Source organism: Macadamia integrifolia, chromosome 9 (genome assembly GCF_013358625.1).
Source record: "Macadamia integrifolia cultivar HAES 741 chromosome 9, SCU_Mint_v3, whole genome shotgun sequence".
Taxonomy (NCBI): Eukaryota; Viridiplantae; Streptophyta; class Magnoliopsida; order Proteales; family Proteaceae; genus Macadamia; species Macadamia integrifolia.
Window position 1 is genome coordinate 523443 of NC_056565.1, and position 18644 is coordinate 542086.

General features: G+C 37.6%; 2 protein-coding genes across 5 annotated transcripts in view; both read left to right on the forward strand.

Annotated features, from left to right (window-relative positions):
- Positions 1 to 305: 305 nt before the first annotated feature.
- Positions 306 to 3767, forward strand: LOC122088604 (IQ domain-containing protein IQM2-like). Its single transcript, XM_042657922.1, has 8 exons — positions 306 to 595; positions 997 to 1667; positions 1754 to 1819; positions 1904 to 1992; positions 2101 to 2191; positions 2280 to 2519; positions 2626 to 2727; positions 2846 to 3767. The coding sequence occupies exons 2-8, from the start codon at positions 1062 to 1064 to the stop codon at positions 3563 to 3565; spliced, it is 1914 nt and encodes a 637-aa protein (XP_042513856.1). The 5' UTR covers positions 306 to 595; positions 997 to 1061; the 3' UTR covers positions 3566 to 3767.
- Positions 3768 to 8846: 5079 nt separating this feature from the next.
- LOC122088982 (splicing factor 3B subunit 3) overlaps positions 8847 to 18644 on the forward strand; it is a 30081-nt gene continuing 20283 nt past the window's right edge. Inside the window, exons 1-8 of one of the 4 annotated variants that reach the window (XM_042658382.1) lie at positions 8968 to 9106; positions 9225 to 9311; positions 10421 to 10555; positions 10801 to 10880; positions 12177 to 12260; positions 15746 to 15833; positions 15988 to 16151; positions 16345 to 18370. In XM_042658382.1, the coding sequence (XP_042514316.1) occupies positions 10873 to 10880; positions 12177 to 12260; positions 15746 to 15833; positions 15988 to 16151; positions 16345 to 18370 (2370 nt within the window). In that variant the 5' untranslated portion in view covers positions 8968 to 9106; positions 9225 to 9311; positions 10421 to 10555; positions 10801 to 10872. Of the gene's footprint in view, positions 9107 to 9224; positions 9312 to 10420; positions 10556 to 10794; positions 10881 to 10984; positions 11109 to 12176; positions 12261 to 15745; positions 15834 to 15987; positions 16152 to 16344; positions 18371 to 18644 lie in introns of those variants that run through there. The other 3 variants (XM_042658381.1, XM_042658380.1, XM_042658384.1) reach the window with 3 other exon arrangements.

Genomic DNA, 18644 nt, shown 5'->3' on the forward strand with positions numbered 1-18644 from the left:
CCTGGCCATAAGCTTTCCCCTAAAATAAACCTAAAAAAAAAAATAGATGAATTGAAGGGCTTCGCCTACAAATGAATTAATTTATTTTAATACAAAAAACAATAAAAAATAAAAAACCTGGTGGGTGGCTTATTGAATCTTAATCAAATATGAGATTATGTGTTAGATGAGGTGGTCATAATAATAAAAAAAATAAAAATAATGAAAAAAGAAGAAGAAGGGGGGGGGGGTTGAGAACTAAGAAGAGACCCTGAAGTCAATCTGTTATTACTTGTTACCCTGTATCCTCTTTTCTCTCCGTAGTTTCTCTATTTAAGTAAGAAGAAGATAAGCCGAATGAGCCAACGTTTTTGAAAAATCAAAGCAAGCTTCAGCGATGGAAGCTACTCTGTAATATCCAAACCAACCCCTTTGATTCGGGTTCTACTGCATTTATAAATACCCCCACCAGTCTGCATCTCCTCATTTGTGTTTTCTTCTTCTCCCTCTTTCTGTATCCAAATATTTTTCTTTCTACTATCTCCACCTCCAAAACCCCTCACTACCGGAAAACAGAAAGTTAACTCATCTCTGCGTGTCAATCGGCAGGTTCCAGGTAAAATATTTAGCCCTACGTTTTACATGGTTTAATGGGTTGTTTTTATTTCTGTCATTGGATAATCTGTATTGGGTACCTCATGGTTTGCTTATTAAGATTTTTTATGAAGTTATTTGGAGGAAAGTAGAGAATATGCAAATGGGTTTTGTTCGTTTTCTATTCAATTTGGGTTGTTTGGATATGGGTACTCTCTTTGGTTGATCATATGGGAGTCTGGGTTTCAAAATATACTCAAATTGGGTTTCGTTGTCTGGTTTGGGTTTGCAGCATTTAATTTAGTGTTTTTTAGAATGATTTTCAAGTTATTGGGCGATAATAGTTTAATAAAAATAAGCTTTAGATGAATTGTTTTCTCTTTATTGGCTATAAGATTTGCTCATATGTTCTTGCCTTAACAGGGAAGATCTGGTCCTCCATCAGACAGGATTTCAGTAGAAAAAACATACTCCTCTTGTTTAGGTATATGGGGATATTTTTTTCCTGCCCTTTTGCTGATTCTGAGGATTTGAATGATGGCTTTGAAGCTATGACTGTGAGATCCATGAGTTTCGACGGTGACAGCGTGAGCACAACAGTAAGATCAGTCAGTTTCAATGGTCGAAATTCAGAACCCAAAATACTGAAATCCCTTGGCTCTGGAAAGATGCTCTTAGAAGGTTCAGTCAGCTTTAAAATGCCAGAAATGGAAACCATGATCTCACTAAAGCCTCCTTCCTTTGATAAGGAAACCATGATCTCAATAAAGGACGAGAATGAAGTGATCCTTAGATCCGTCAGCTCTAAGAGCAAAGAGATCACTAACCCATTTCCAGCAACAAATATTGAGAAGATCCCCCACACACCCACGTTGGATTCAGGCAGCCCCAAGCATGAAGCCGCACTTAAGTTGCAGAAAGTATACAAAAGCTTCCGAACCAGAAGAAAGCTCGCAGACTGTGCGGTTCTTGTGGAGCACCAATGGTGGAAGTTGTTGGACTTCGCAGAACTCAAGCGAAGTTCATTCTTCGATATTGATAAACAAGAGACTGCAATTTCACGATGGTCAAGAGCGAGAACCCGAGCTGCCAAGGTAATTTCTAGTAGAATCGATATGTTTTTTCTATTTATAGATAAAATTTAAATTTTATCTGAACCAGAGGTTTTGTTCTTTTGCAGGTGGGTAAAGGTTTGTCCAAGGATGACAAGGCTCGGAAACTTGCTTTACAGCATTGGCTTGAGGCGGTCAGTCCTGGGCCTTTAGCAATACCTCCAAAATGTTGGTTTTGAGTATCAATTCGTTAATGTTGATATTATTCTTCTTGACAGATTGATCCAAGGCATCGTTATGGACATAATCTTCAATTCTATTATGTTAATTGGCTCCATTGTGACAGCAGACAACCCTTCTTCTACTGGTAATTTTCAAAACTTAATTCACTTGAAAAGCAAGAATTGTTTAAATTATGTTCTGAGATTCAAAAAATAGTTCACTTGAGAAGTAAGAATTGTTTAAAAAAATGCAGGCTTGATATAGGGGAAGGGAAGGAGGTCAATCTTGTGGACATATGCACTCGATCAAAGCTTCAACAACAGTGCATCAAGTATCTCGGCCCGGTGAGCCAGCCTTCCTTCCTAGCATTGATTTGATTTTTCCCTAGATTAAATGGGTCTTCTTACAAATAAATATTTGTTTGTAGTGCAGACAGAAAGAATGACTCATGAGGTTGTGGTGGAGGAAGGAAAATTTTTCTACAAGCAGACAGGGAAACTCCTTGACACTAATGAAGGAGCCAAGGATGCTAAATGGATATTTGTCCTCAGCACATCAAAGACATTGTATGTCGGCCAGAAGATAAAAGGCCGGTTTCAGCATTCAAGTTTCTTGGCTGGAGGTGCCACTTCTGCAGCAGGAAGATTGGTTGTAAATAATGGTATACTTAAGGTACTAAAGACTGCCAATGTCTCAATTAGATTGTGTATCTTCTCTGGTTTGTTTTCCACAATGATATGTTGCTAAAATAAGTGTCTATTTGAATTTTTTTTAACAGGCTGTGTGGCCTCACAGTGGGCATTATCGACCCACAGAAGAAAATTTTGCGGAATTTGTGCAATTCCTCAAGGAGCATAAAGTGGATCTCTCCGATGTGAAGGTAAAAAAAACAATCTTACCTCGCTTTCAATAATATCTAAGATATCTCCAGTGGGGAAAGGAAAAAGAGAAACATATAGGCACTCACTGATTCACCTTTATTTCCTGTTCTGTTTCAGAAAAGTCCTGATGAAGAAGAAGAATCTATGAGCAAACATAGTAGGAGAGTTTTTAGAAGCAACTCATCTGGGGAGTACTTGACCCAAAAGGTGACATATTTGGATACAGAAGACATCATGAACGAAGACTTGGAACAAGAGAAAACGGATTCAATGGGACAAGATACAAAAAGTGAGGCAGAATCTGCAGAGTCAAAGAGGTCTCTTAGCTTGCATAGAAAATTGGCTAACCTTGAAATACCCAAAAGGAATGATCTATTTGAGAGACCAGAGTGCAGCAATCCGTGTGCAGTTACAAGAGAGGAAAAATTCTCAGCAGAGTCTCTATTGGGTGGTTATGAAACAGCTGAAAAATCATTAGGGACAGAACAAGTTTACATGGTTCCTAAGCAGAACTTAGATCATGAAGAAAATGAAGAAGAAATAGTTCCCAAGGAATCAATCCTTCGGAGGATTAATTCACATAAAGGAATGACTTCTTATCAATTGGGAAAACAGTTATCTTGCAAATGGACAACAGGAGCTGGTCCCCGTATTGGCTGTATGAGGGACTACCCCTCGGAGCTTCAATTCCGTGTTTTGGAGCAAGTAAACTTGTCTCCCAGAAGTGCTAGAGCTAACTCCTCTCCTAGGAATTCAACAGGCTTGAGCCCAAAGGTGTCAACACCAAGCACATTGCGAAGAGCAAAAACAGCAACCACAAGATCTGATCTCAGATGAGGGAAAATCTCAGACAAATTCTTTTGTGTAGATAAGTTATTAGGCATTCCTTTAATTTTTTTATCTTTTTGTAGAACACCAGTGAAAAATTTTACATAACTTGTAGAATATTTTGGGTCTGAATGCCCATCAAAGAAAGAAGTTGGACAATTTGTAATCAGCAATGAAGTAGAATAACAAACTCAGGTGTTCGGAAGTGTTATCAATAGAACTTACAATGTCTGATAGGGTTAAATTATGACAGACAAAACCAATTGGAGGCAAAACTTTCTTTTGAAACCCTTGAAGCCCATGATTCCTTGTTTCAATGGATCAGCTCTACTGATGCCATTTATAATTTCTACCAATTATCACAGGATCTCCCTCTTTCAATATAAATCCTTACCAATGGATTTGAGAACAAGGAAAATGAGAAGATCAATCAACCCTTGTATAAGAAAACTATGATATAAATTTTCCTGATTTTTTCCATATTCATATTTTCAAAACCCTCTTGAGGAGAGGCTTTACAGCTTAGAGATAGATCAGAAGAAACAATCAACCCTTGTATAAGAAACTATGATATAAATTTTTTAAGCTATTAATTCTCTAATTAAAAGCTATATGTTTAGCATAATTGACTTTATTTTGGATACAGAGTAGATACAGAGTAAGTTCTTAAGTTGCTAAATGCTTAAACTGTGACTGGAGGAAGTCTTGTCCGTGATATAAGAAAGAAAGTTAGAAACCGTGTGAGGAAGTAAAAGAAGCTAAGTGTTAGTTGCTAAATGCTTTTAACTGTGATTGGAGGAAGTCTTGTGTGGGATGCAAGAATAGAAAACGTGTTTCAAAGTAGAAGAATTTCATTTCCATTCTTGCCGCGTAAAGTCAATTAAAAACTTTTCATCCATCAACTAAACCTTCACATCAGAATTTATCAAGTAAAGTCAGTATTCTAAGGGGTTGTTTGTTGGAATATTTTAGGTTTCTTGGTGGATAGGGCTTGAAGGGAACATATGTGTCAGGTTAAATTAAGGCACTGATTAGGACTGGATACTGATGTTTTACCATTGGCTTCCCAACTTGAAATATGGGATGAATATGAAACTACAATCAATTGATGAGGATATTTTGTCAACTTCCATCCAACCAGGTCAACACATTCAAGAAAAAGCAATATTAATGGATTATTTTACTACCTACCACTCTATATTTACCCTTTTGAATTCAAAGGGATTCCTCATGAAGAACTTCTATAACCAATGTTAGGTTATACTTCTATAACTTTTAATATCTTAATATTTTTTTCATGCTTCAAGAACTCTGAAATCTCGGATGTCTCAATTGCCCCCGAAATGAAACCTAACATTACCGGAATTTTGAAAATTCCGTAATTTTCTCTTGCTTTGGCTCAATTTTTTACCCAATTTTCTAGCCTAAATCTTCGTCAAAAACTAACCAAAATCCAAGATTTTGAACCTTGGGCACATGTGCAAATATTGAAAAAATAAATATATTAAATGTATTTTAAACTACTTGAGCATGTGATGTTTGCAAAGTGAACAAAAGAGAAATTAATCAACTCTCCTTTAATTTGTACAACAAATCCTAGGAGTACTACTCCAAGTCATCATACCAAAGATACAAGACAGCATGCAGGTAGGCATGCATCCATCCAAGATTGATTGGCAGATTTGTTTCTCTCTGGAGTGTTTTGGGTCCCTTCCCCCTTTCCCACTATCTTCGTGATGCTCTCTTTAAGAAGAAGGGAATTGTATATATAGACAATTAGATATATTATTACTCTCTATATAATACTATAACTTTGTGAACATGGGTGGTCTACGAAAAAATCATATCACAGATTTATCTACTAATTAAGTCTATCTTGCAAGTCATTTCCAAGACAAAAGTATATACTAAGTACAGACAAGATTGCAATAAACAAAGCTTGTTTCAAGTTAAGATCGTACCTTTATTCTTTTATTTATATATTTATATATATATATATATAGATATATGGGATATATATATATTTATTTATATTAGATTAAGGAAAGAACTATACTGTTAGTGCCATTTGAATCGAGCTTCATTGTCTGGGAAAAGAGATAAGACTATATTCTTTTGCAACACAATTATAGGTTTTGGATGATTCTTATCTTCTTCCTCCACATTTTCATGAAACCATGACATGAAAGTGAAAATGGTTAGCTCAATAAAATTGACAAATCATTTAGATTTCAGTGATCTAGCCTAGTCAATAGTCATGGGCATTAAATTCTGATTCAATTTGGCCCTAGATGGCTCGTTCCAAGAAAAAAAAAAAATAATGGGATTCCGCGTAATAAGCTTTTGATATTCAGCAACCACAGTCAAAAAATAATTGCATAAATCAAAACATTTATCTATCCAGCCATGAGGTAAATCAGTAGGAAAAATAATTAGAAAAATAATTCTATAAAAATAAATGACCCTAAATGAAGATAATTGGAAAAGTAATTCCATAATAATAAAATGGGAGGGAGAACACTTTTCATTTGCACTCTCCACAGCGAAACATACAAGATGGCATAAAACTAGGGGGCAATTGTAGAAACACAATTCTAAAATCATGCAGAAGATAATGGAAAGCAGAACAAACAATGCACACCGATTTATGAGGTTTGGCAAGGTTGCCTATGTCCTTAATAAGATGAGATCCTGCTTCACTATCAATGAAGAATAAGATTACAGCGCTCGTACCTCACACCTCTCAGTATTATTTGCATTACAGAGAGAGAAAAACCCTCGACTTATAAGATAAGCCGATGAGGAAACCCAAGACCACAACAACCCACATCAAATCACTTGTGTAACCAATGTGTGATTAGGACCATAACACAAAGACTGTTCCAATGGATGTATATACTATTGGATCAACCGTATCACTTTAAAATTGATATATGAATCTACAGTAGACTCTATACATTTCACTCTTGCAGTTTTAACAATTAACAAAAACCATTAGAGATGGAAGAGTTTCATCCTCTGATCTCAGATGAAACCTCACAAATCAAAGTTCGAACCTTGTTTTTGATTGTTCCATGGATACGATCCACCAGAGATATCTGCATTGATCAAAAGAGTTTCAAACTCCTCGCCTACGGTAGCAATCCACTGCTTTCGTTCTGCTAGTCATCTAGAAAAATTGAAGCCACAGATAGAGAGATAGAGATATAAACTAAATAAACCATCTGCAACTTTATTCCTCATTTAAAGAACTACGAATGAAAGGGAGGGGACGCGGGAAAGAAACCTGTGTTTAATTCGTTCTATAAGATTGTGATTTTTGTTCTCTCTCACACGGAATGTTAACGCGTGTGTGCCGTGTGGAGTATTACATAACTTAGGAACCAAGTCACCGATTCAGTTGTGGTTTCCCGTTGGTTACATGTCAATTGGTTCAGTTTCGGTTATTTGGCTCGGTTCCAAATGATGATAAGTGGATCATGATCGAATCGAGAATCGACTCGATTCCGTATTTAGATACTCAAATCGATTCAATTCAGCTTGGTTTGATTTCAGTTATGGTATGGAGTTTTAATTCGGTTTTATACCTCAGTTTTAATTCAGTCATGAAAATTGTTCCACTTTTGAACTATGACTGTGATAGACCAAAGGCCATAGTGGGCTTAAGTTATGGGCCTTATGACCATTGTTAAGTCCAAAGTTATATTAGCTTGTAAATATGTGATGATAAATTGCAAAAAACACTTATAAAAAAAAAAAAAAAAAAAACTTGCAGAAAACACTCTTGAATGAAAAGAGCTAGGGGTGTCAATCGGTCGGTCCAGTTCGGTTTCGGTCCGGGTTGAGTCGGTTTCGGTGTGGGAAAGTTGAAACCGAAACCGAACCAATAAGCAAATTCCGGTTTCGGTGCAGTTTGATTTCGGTTTGTCTTCGGTTTCTTAAATCGATTTGTAACCGGGTTGGTTTTGGTTTTTGGTCTAGTTTGGATTCGACTTTCCATACAAATGTATACAAAACTATGCAAATTTTGATTTTTTTTTAATGAATTTTGGAGTGTTTCGGTTTCTTACCGGTTTGGTTTCGGCTTCGGTCCGGGTTTTGAGCCGGTTTCGGGTTCATCCGGTTTTCGGTGCGGTTCGGTTTGGTTTTGGGGTTGCAATACTCGAAACCGAACCGAACCAATAAGGCTTCGGTTCGGTTCGGTCCGTGTTGTTATCGGTTTGGTCCGGCCGGTTTTACCGGTTCGGTTTAGGAATTGACACCCCTAATAAGAGTAATTCGGTTCGATTTTCGATTTGAACCGACAATTCTGACACCTTAAACTGAAACCAAGCTGAACCAGATAGCATACTCACATATTTAAACCGAATAAATTAGGTTCGATTTTGGTTTGGTTAATTTGGTTTGTTTTCGATTTCGGTATTCAATTTCAGTTTGAAATTGACACCCTTAGGTTACATCTCTCGAGTATTTTTTGTGCTAGTGACTAATTTTTATGGATGAGTGCTCTTGGAGTAGTCGACCTAGTTATGAACCTCCGTGCCTATGACTTGATTTCCTAGGAAATCCTCATTGATCTTCTTTTAAATGAAGGTAATAGTGCTTGGATGGTGGTTCAGAACCGAAATGCTCTTTAATAGAACTTTAGCTTTGTGGGCCAGGAATGCCTGACAACATAATTTATCCGATAAACTACTCGGGGCTTATGTAGCCCATGCTAGATTAAACGTATTCTAAACCGGTGCAATTTACCTATGTATATAGAATCTTCAAGCTTTACGTGGATATTACTCAAAAGTATATTAAGACAAATCCAAGGTCTTAGATAACTGTTGTAAGATCATAGCTTTGCTTTGAAACTTTCACAGTTTCAACAAGTTGTGCTTCACTCGGAACATTTTATGTTGTCATCTGTCCATTGCTACTCCTATGGTCCCACCTGGATACTTGAATGAAGTTGAGGTAAGGATTGAAATTGATCAATATATCTTTTCATATTTGTATTATCACATAAGTGGGGAAGGTTCCTAACAAATGCCAGCTCTGATGGAAGAAAGTGAACCAATTTGGGGATTCATGGCATGGAAAGAAATCCTAAAGAAGCAAGTACGTAAGTAACAGAAAGGAAAACGACGAATAGAGTGGGAAAAAAAGAGGATTCCTCATTTCCTTCTATCATTTAAAATCGTGCATGAGACTTTCATCTCGCACCCTTAACCTTTTAAATTAACATGGTTTGATCAATAAAAACCGGTCAAACCCGGATGAATCAGAATCGGGTTCTCTCTCTCTCTGTGTGGTGGGTTTGGGTAATTGAGTTAATAGAAGTATTTGGAAGCAGTAGGCCGCGGAACATTTGTTAAGAGGAGATCTGTTTTGGGACAAACGTTAATGGCTACCTCAGAGGAAGACTCGCCTTCTGCTCAGTCCCGACCAGTTTCGAAAGGCGTCCATTATGTAGCAAAGTGCGTGCTTAAGGGAACTGCAGTTCTTCAGGCCGTTCGTGGACATCTCCGCTCTTCTTCGTCATTCGACGTTGTCTTTGGGAAGGTTCTATTTCGGAAAAGAAAATGCTTACTTTCTCTGCGATGTCATTCAATACCTTTTAAAACCTTTGATGAATTTCAAAATCACCCTACTTTATTAGTTCCATTGGTTTCTTTGCCAGATTCAATAGCGAGTGTTACATCTTTAACCATCATTAGGAGATGATGCCCGTCACTCGCCGTTTGCTTCACTCTTCAATTGTTCCCTGGTATGGGATAGATTTTCGTGGGTTTCAAATTTAATTTCAAATGGTACAAAAAGTTGGAAGAGAATCAAACTTAGGGTGTGGTTGTCTTTTGGGAGTTTAGCCTAATTTCCAGTTTGGAGAGTCTTACCTGAAATAAAACCCTTCAATCTATGCACCATAGAGAGTCGACTTTGCGGAAGTAATGGGAGCTTAGTTTTTTTCCATTTCTATTAAGTAGAAACAAATGCATTTTCTGAAGAAGCCCGTTGTTTTAACAGGAGCTTGAAACAAGAAGTTATTTCTTGGCGTGAAGTATTGCTCCTGCCTAGGTCTTAGTTAGTTTGTTTCACTTCTGTGTCTGGTGATATTGTAGGGTAGTTAATTGAAAGTTTGCTCCTGATGTACAACTGTGGAACATGCTTTTTTTTTTTTGTGGCAAATCAATTGTGGAACATAGCACAAAACAAATATTATAGGATGACTTAGGGTAAATTGTAATTTGATGACTGTATATTAATGTATGCCACACATTTTTATTTCTTAAAGAATTGCATATGGTATGTAGTTGGAATGAGGCTTAGTGAGTTGAGTTGAGTTCTTACATTATATCCAGTCTTTGAGTATTTTTCATAAAATGAAATGTGGATAGTAAATATTATTCATATTTGAGACATTGTTCACATTTCACATCTCTTCAGTGGGCATTTTAGAACTTGATGGTGCAAACAAAGCTCGGTGCATTTAGCAGGAATGCAGTTATTGTCAAAGTAGAAACATCAAACATGTAGGATCCACATTCTCGTGGAAACCATTTACTCTTTACATTGTCCGTATGATCCAAATGGGAGAATATTTGTCAGAATACCACTTGGGCCCAGTGGGCAATGATTTAGCTGTGGGATGTCTTGAATAAACTGCTTGTTCTAGTCAATGGAGGATAGACATATTTAGAACTTAGAAGTATTACATGGCTAACTTGTGGTTCCTTTTTGGCTTGATTTTTTTGGCAGGGCGGTGTACCGTTACGTTGTTTTTTGAATTTTATATGCTTATATAACAATTAGCTGATCCTTTTCATTGTAACAATATTTTTTATATGGTATTTGATGTCTTGACGATATTCTGATCAGGAAACATCTATAGAGTTGGTAGTAATTGGTGAGGATGGGGTGGTACAGTCTATTTGTGAACAGGCTGTGTTTGGAACAATAAAGGATCTTGCAATTGTGCGCTGGAATGAAAAGTTCCATGCACCAATTCCACAGGTCTGTTTGTTTTTTTTTACGCTACTAAGTTTCCAGCACATTTGATTTATTATGAAGCATTTTGTATTACGAAGTATTTTCTGTGGACAGATAAATGGGGATGGATGTTATCATGTTATAAGATGTTTCTATCTAGTTATGTCTTTTATGAAAAAGAACTTAAACAAAATTATTTGAAAGAGAGTTATCAGAATTTTAACTGTTGAAGTTAAATTAATTATGGCGAGTAATTCTTGCTTTTGTAGACACAGGGAAGAGATCTTCTGGTGGTTCTTTCTGAGTCTGGGAAGCTCTCTTTTCTTGCATTTTGCAATGAAATGCACAGGTAAAATATGTATATTTTTAATAGCTCTCGCTTTCTCTAGGGTTTTGTAAAATCATCCCAGTGGGTGAGAGATTTGATAAAGTTCACAAATTGCCACATGACAGACATGGGTGGGTCAATGCCATGGAGGATCCTGTACCTATCTCTCCAGTTAATTTTTATCCCGAAATGACAATTGGAATGTGCTCTGAAGGGAGTCTGAAGCTTCAAGACTAGAAATTTCACTTGGTGATTTTAGGCCCTCTTTGGTATCATCTTTCTTTTTGATTTTTACCTCTTTAACAAAAATCATTAATGAAAACCAATTTTTATCAAAACATAAAAATGGTTTGGGAACTACTTGACAAAAATGGTTTTTTGTGAGAAATAGTTTGGTATCCCTATGTGCAAAATGGTTTTTTGAAGAAATGGGTGAAGAGATGTTCCCTTCACCCATCTTCCTTACAACTAACTTTCTCCACTTTGGACTGAAGAGAGGGGGCAAGGGGCTTGGATTTCTAATTACAAAACAAATGACTACTTTACCTCTCCTTATTGGGACTTTAAGCACGTGCTTATTAAAGTTCAGCGCAAAAATAACTAAAAATCAATTTTGGCCAAAACACATAAATGACTCTTGATCTCTTTTTGGTTTTCGTGTGTTATCAATTTTTTTTTTAAATAGAAACAAGCTCCACATAAATAATACCAAATGCAATCAAAACGTTTTTATGAAAAAATATCAAAAAAAAAAAAAAAAAAAAAAAAAAACCAAAGAGGTCCTTAATATTGTGGCATCTTTCTTTATCACTTGGATGCCACTTTTGAGCAATATTCCATGTTCGTTTTGGCTTCAAACTTGAAGTAGTGAGATGAGTGTGGAGTCCACCACTAATGGAGGCACCCACATTTGGAATGTGTAGAGCTTGAACCTGGAACAAGGTCCACATGTAGCCCTTATCACCCATTCATGGTGAAATTTCAGCTGAAAAGCAGTATATCATGTCTTCCAAAATAAAGCCTTCTCTTTTGGCTGTTTTTGGCTAAAAATATCGACATTTTGGCAGATGAAGCCTGAAACTGCAAAGCAGCTGAAATGATGGGCCATGAGATTTGACATATGACCAGTCGAAGGGTTCCTTCACCAATCCAATGGTTGAAGTGGCCATCAGCCCTTGATGTAGCTCATCAGGGTGCCTGATCATCTAAGCTTGCTAATTCCACCTGGTCATAAAACTACTCTACACATGTATAGTATACGTCTGATTGAGTGTGAAGAGAACTTATGTTGTTTATCTATTATTTTGTCTTGCATAGGTTCTTCCCAGTTGCACATGTTCAACTTTCCAACCCTGGAAACCAAAGGCATCAGTTAGGAAGAAAGTTAGCTGTTGATTCCAAGTAAGTTGGTGTTACAGATAGAGATTCCTGAAAGCTGGTTTTGGTTAAATTATTTGATAAGTCAAATTTTCTGGTTAGGCCATATTTGGATTGGCGTGCATAAATTTTACTGTTTATATCAACTTTCATGGGTGAAAACCTTGTACAATTGTATTTTTTCTGAAAAGGATTTTTTAAAGCAGGAGACCACATGGCATAGTTGTCAAGGCAATGCCTTGGTGGCCAGGCAGCCATTGAGCCCAAGGGCGGTAAGTCCGCGTTTTAGCGAAGGCGCCTAGACCAAAAGAAGGAAAAAAAAAAGGGGGAGAAAAGGTGGTGGGCTGGGTGGAATTTGGAAATGAGGAAAAAAATGGAAGAAGGATAATGTAAGGCTTTGTCTCAACAACCTAACCCAGGCAGGATCAACGTGTCACTCGAAAATAATAAGAAAATGCTCCAGACGAAGGTACATCAAGCCAGAACAATATACCATAGCTGATAGGTCACAGATTAGGATACATTTGAGAACAAAATAGTAGTAATCAGAACTCAAATAATTTCAAATAATTAACCCGCAATTGGGGCTCAAATCCCAATCGAATCTAGGGTTTTATGACAGGAAACAATTCAAAGTTATCATACCAAAATTCTGGACAGAACACAAATTACTTCAGATCTTGAAATTTGGTTGAATTTGGGGATTTTTCTATAACTCGATAACCAGGCCACAAGGAGGAGGTCTGAACTTCTGGTTGAATGAAGTTCTTGGTGTGCTGATGTGGCCCTCCAAGTCTCATCCAAAGATAATGGATGGTTGCCCGGAATTGAAGAATTGATGTGGCAGCAGAATTTGTTGAAGAAAACAGAACCATGGCTGCTTGGACAAGTTCTGTGAGTCAGCAGCAAGCAATAAAAGATAAGAATTTGAAGCTTGTAAGGAGTCTGTAAGCACCTTCGGACAGAAGTAATATTGCCAAAGAAAATAAAATAAAGAAAAGAAAAGAGAGCCGATGGAAGGGGAGAAGGGGAAAAGAAGAAGATCGGTTTGGACTGAGTCTCCCACTCTCTCCCTTGGGCTTCTCACCCACTCAAGACCTGGGCATCTCACTCTCTCAACTGTATCTCACAGCCATGGCATAAAACCAATTTTTTCTCAAACTCCATAGTAGGGCTGGTCTACCCTTCTTCTTGTATTAATAATCAATGGGAATTACAAAATATGAAAATAAAAATAGGACTTATTCGTACGACACTTCTTGGAGACTAACTGATTACAAAGGAAAACTCCTAACTAATAGTTAATCAATTAAAAATAGAATCTGAAAAAGAGTCTTCAATCAGTCCACGTAAGGCAGTTTTCCTTGGCCACAAGCTTTAATTTCCAGCTTTATTCTTCCCTAAATAATGTCCTTGACCCACGATGAACCTTTACCGCCAGTAGTAGTTCAGCAAATACAGCTGTCGGGCTGGGCCCCACGAGATTCTTATAAATTCTGGGAAATAAATCCACGTTAGCTGTAGAAGAAGAAAATCCTGGAAGTTCACATCTGCAGGTGGAATATACCTATACAGCTGGCGCAAAACCTTCAATAAATCTGGTCGACAGCTTCACAGAGGAATTAATTGGACTGCAAAGTTGGACCAGATGTGAACCAACTTTGGAGGTCCAATTGTGGACTGGATCTACATCAAACAAGAGGAAGCAGCAGAAGCAGAAAGGAGGCAGGTTATCTAGTACCTAATTGTTCCACATATTATCCATCTTCGGATCGGTTTTCAGCTTTATCTCCATTGTTACGCATCAAGGCATCAAGGAGGACAGAGGAAGGAGACACATCTTCTGCCTTCTTTTCTAATCGATTTGTTTTTCACTGTATATTTTTTGTCTAAGCAGAGTACGTTCTTTGGCCATTTAACCCCTTATATTTATGAGTAAAAGGAACCAAATATGTTCTTTTACACAAGTCCCCATTCAAAAAAACTAAGAAGAAACGTTAATATTTTACACCTGAACACCCCCCCCTTTATATGTAATGCCTTAGGCAACCAGGTGCTGTTTAGGGGCCTAGACACTGCTTTGGCTTGGCTTCCCTCCACGACAACTATGCCCTTACAATCATTGGTTACACAGAACCATAAAATTATTGAATGAACAGTTTTGGATGATCCTTTTTATTTCTTCTGCTAAGTTATGGACTTTGATTCCATCCATAATATGTGGAATAGTTCTATGTGAACAAACTAGAATTGGAAATGATTAGGTTTTACTTATTCATAGTAGCTCTTAGTACTTAGTAGTGTTATCTGAAAAACCTCCTTAATTGTTGATAGGTGAAAGATGTTGAAATAATTTGAAATTGCATTCACTAGACAAAAGCTTGCTATGTTTTGCTGGCTAGAGTAATAATGAGCAATGGAGGAAAACATGATTAATCACGAGAATGGGCATATTAGGATCTTGAAATCAATAAGTGGTGAGATGCGCTTCTCTCTCTTCCCCAGTGTGTAACCTGGGATAGAATCTATAACCCCATGCTGGAGGATTTGATGTCTATGTTTCTCTCTGAAACTATAACTTCTAAAGAATACCACCAGCCAGAAACTCTGGAGAGTAATTCTGTCCTGCCCAACCTGAATCTTTGGAGAGAAATTCTGAGCTATTTGCTCCTCCTCCTCCTCTTCTCTCTCCCTCAATTGGTGTGTAATCTTAGATACATTGCCTATCAAATATCCGCAGTGTATCAACAACATTCAGAATTCACAGCCGATCCCTCTGCATGGTTCTAAGTAGGGATTGGCTAACATTCTTGTTTGCCACTATAAAGTGCGAATGGACCATATTCTATATATTTTAACCTCTAAGCCCAAAAGGATAATGAAGTCACGTTCCATTCCATATAGAGTAGGAAGATGGTTCATATGTCTATGGCCACATTCCAGTGGACAAATGGGTAGTTCACATGTTCTTCAACCTGCTTTTACATCACACATCTATAAGGTGGATGGAAACTAATGCCTGTGAATAATATACCTTGAAATTGCACCAGGCTGACCATCCAAAGAAAGATTTTCATCCTTGGAGAGTTTGCCTATATCTATGTTTATCTTTATCTGAGGATGCTTTGATTCTTTTCTAGTTTCTACCCGGAACTAGTTGAAGAATCTAAGAAAAATGTTTCGGTTAATTTCCCATCATTTTTCATCTTCCCTTCGGGCTTGAAACGCCTTTAATACATCTATGTATCCGAGTAATTTAATCATTTCGACTCCTTTTAACAACTCGTGGAATTTGATTTAGATGGAGGCACCCCAACTCCCTGCTTTGGTCTCTGATGTTTCAAATCTGTAGTTCATTTCTCCATTATTTAGTTGATGAATTTTAGTTTCATTAATTTTTTGTTTTCCATTTTTGTTTTTTTGTTTTTTTTTTTTAAATAATCCAACGGGAAGCAAATATAAATTGCGTTGGAACTCTTGTGTATGTTTCTAACTTTCACACTTTGCAGTGGCTGTTTCGTTGCTGTTAGTGCATATGAAGACCGATTGGCTTTGTTTTCTGTTTCTATATCAGCTCGCAACAATATCATTGATAAGGTGGAACCATTGGATTAATTCATTTTTTATTTAATCAACACTGAAGGGTTTCAGTGCTAGTAGACAAGCCTGTGTGCTTACATTAAGGCTACTATGATATGATATATTGCTCATTTTAAGTTCTAAAGATTTTTTCCACGTTTCATAATTTCAGAAAATATTCTATCCACCTGAAATTGATGGGGACACAAGCAGTGCAATGGACATCCAGAGAACCAATATCTGTGGTGTTATTTGGAGCATGTGCTTCATATCAAAAGATTGCAGTCAACTCAATCGGGATGGATACAATCCTATAGTAGCAGTTGTTTTGAACAGGTATGGCTTTGTTAACTATCTATATCTGGAGGTTTATGTTCTTGCTTTCAATGCTCAAACAGTTGTCTTGTACAAGAATAACTTTTCCATGTCATGGTTTATGTAACTTCCTACCCATTTTAACTTAAAAATTGGGACTTCTTACAGTAAGGTTGTTCTTGACTACTTGAAAGACTAAGTTTTGGTACTGCAGGAGTGGAGGAATCCTGAATGAGCTGTTGTTATTGGAATGGAACATGAGGGAAGATGCTCTTTATGTTATTTCTCAGTATACCGAAGCCGGGCCTCTTTCACTTGACATCGTTGAAGTGCCTCATGTTTTTGGGTTTGCATTCTTGTTTAGGGATGGTGATGCTCTGTTGATGGATCTTAGAGATCCTCACAACCCCTCTTGTGTTTACAAAACAACATTAAGTCTTTTATCTACACCAGTCGAGGAACAAACTTCTGTTCAAGAGCCATGTAAAGGACTTGATGTTGATGATGAAGGTATTTTTAATGTTGCTGCTCGTGCATTACTGGAGCTCAGAGATTCAAAAATGGAAATCATTAAATGTGATGACCCTATGAGTATAGACAGTGAAAGCAGTAAAGTGAATTCTACTTCCAAATGTGTGAATGCTTGGAGTTGGGAACCAGGAAACTCAACACATTCAAGGCTGATGTTTTGTCTGAATACAGGCGAATTATTTATGATAGAAGTTTCTTCTGATCCTGAAGGCATTAGAGTTAACTTATCTGATTGTCTTTACCGAGGTCCAACTTGTAAGGCACTTTTGTGGGTTGAAGGTGAATTAGTTGCTGCACTTGTAGAGATGGGGGATGGGATGGTCTTAAAGTTGGAAAATGGAAAGCTAGTTTATAGTAGCCCTATTCAAAACATTGCTCCAATATTGGACATGACAGTTGTGGATTACCATGATGAAAACCAAGACCAGATTTTTGCCTGCTGTGGAAAGGCTCCTGAGGGATCACTAAGGGTTATTCGTAGTGGTATCAGTGTAGAAAAGCTTTTGAGAACTGCTCCAATTTACCAAGGCATTACTGGTACATGGACTATGAGAATGAAAGTAACCGATCGTTATCATTCCTTTTTAGTGCTATCATTCGTTGAAGAGACTAGGGTGCTATCAGTTGGTGTAAGCTTTACTGATGTGACCGAAGCAGTTGGTTTCCAGCCTGATGTCTGCACTTTAGCATGTGGTCTTGTGGGTGATGGCTTGCTGGTCCAAATCCATGGAAATGCAGTGAGACTTTGTTTGCCAACAGTTGCGGCTCATCCTGAAGGCATCTTTTTATCTGCTGCGATTTGTACGTCATGGTCCCCTGATAAAGCAAGTATCAGTTCAGGGGCAGTTGGACATAGTTTGATAATTGTGGCTACTTCTAATCCCTGCTTCTTGTATATTCTTGGGGTCAGGTCATTATCAGCGTATCGTTATGAAATATATGAAATGCAACATGTGAAGCTGCAAAATGAGTTATCCTGCATAGCTATACCACAAAAAAGATTTGAATGCAAACCACCAACTTTAAATATGGGTGATAATAGTCGTGAGGTTGCCACACCAGCTGGGGTTGAGATTGGTAATTCTTTTGTTATTGGTACACATAAACCTTCAGTTGAAATTCTGTCGTTTGTACCTAAAGAAGGCATACGAGTCCTTGCTAGAGGGGTTGTTTCCCTGACCAATACACTAGGAACTGCTATCAGTGGGTGTGTCCCTCAAGATGTGAGGCTTGTGTTGGTTGATCGACTTTATATCCTTGCGGGTTTGAGAAATGGAATGCTTCTTAGGATGGAGTGGCCTGCTACATCCATGGCATTTCCATCAGAATTGCCTAACCAAAGCCCTTTCATTCCTTCATGCTTTGGAAATGTGGATGCTGTTCCTTCAAGTATGGCCACACCAGCTTTGGTTGGGCAGCAATATTGTGCCAGTAACGAGGGTCAAAGAGCAGGGGACAATGTTCCCGTTGATCTACAATTAATTGCCATCCGTCGGATAGGAATTACTCCTGTTTTCCTGGTTCCTTTGAGTGATTCTCTTGATGCAGATATAATTGCTCTTAGTGACAGGCCTTGGTTATTGCAAACTGCAAGGCGCAGTCTCTCATATACGTCTATCTCATTCCAACCTGCAACTCATGTCACCCCTGTTTGTTCTATGGAGTGCCCTAAGGGAATTTTATTTGTTGCAGAGAACAGCCTTCATTTGGTAAGATTTCTTCTTATTGTTGTGAAGTATTCCTTTCTAGGGTTATTTTTCCTTATTGGCTGGTCGAATATCTCAAGTTCTCAACGTCAAGATGTTCTTTGCAAGAGTTGTTCTTCATTGTCAATTGAATAATTTCATTGGAGGCCTAGACAATGAATATTTTACTTCCTTGTCTGCTTTTTAATTGGATGTGAACCATTTTGACCTGAAGAACCGGTATTGCCGTATTGATTACAGAAGTATACCTTTTCCTGTTACATGTAATAAAAAGGAA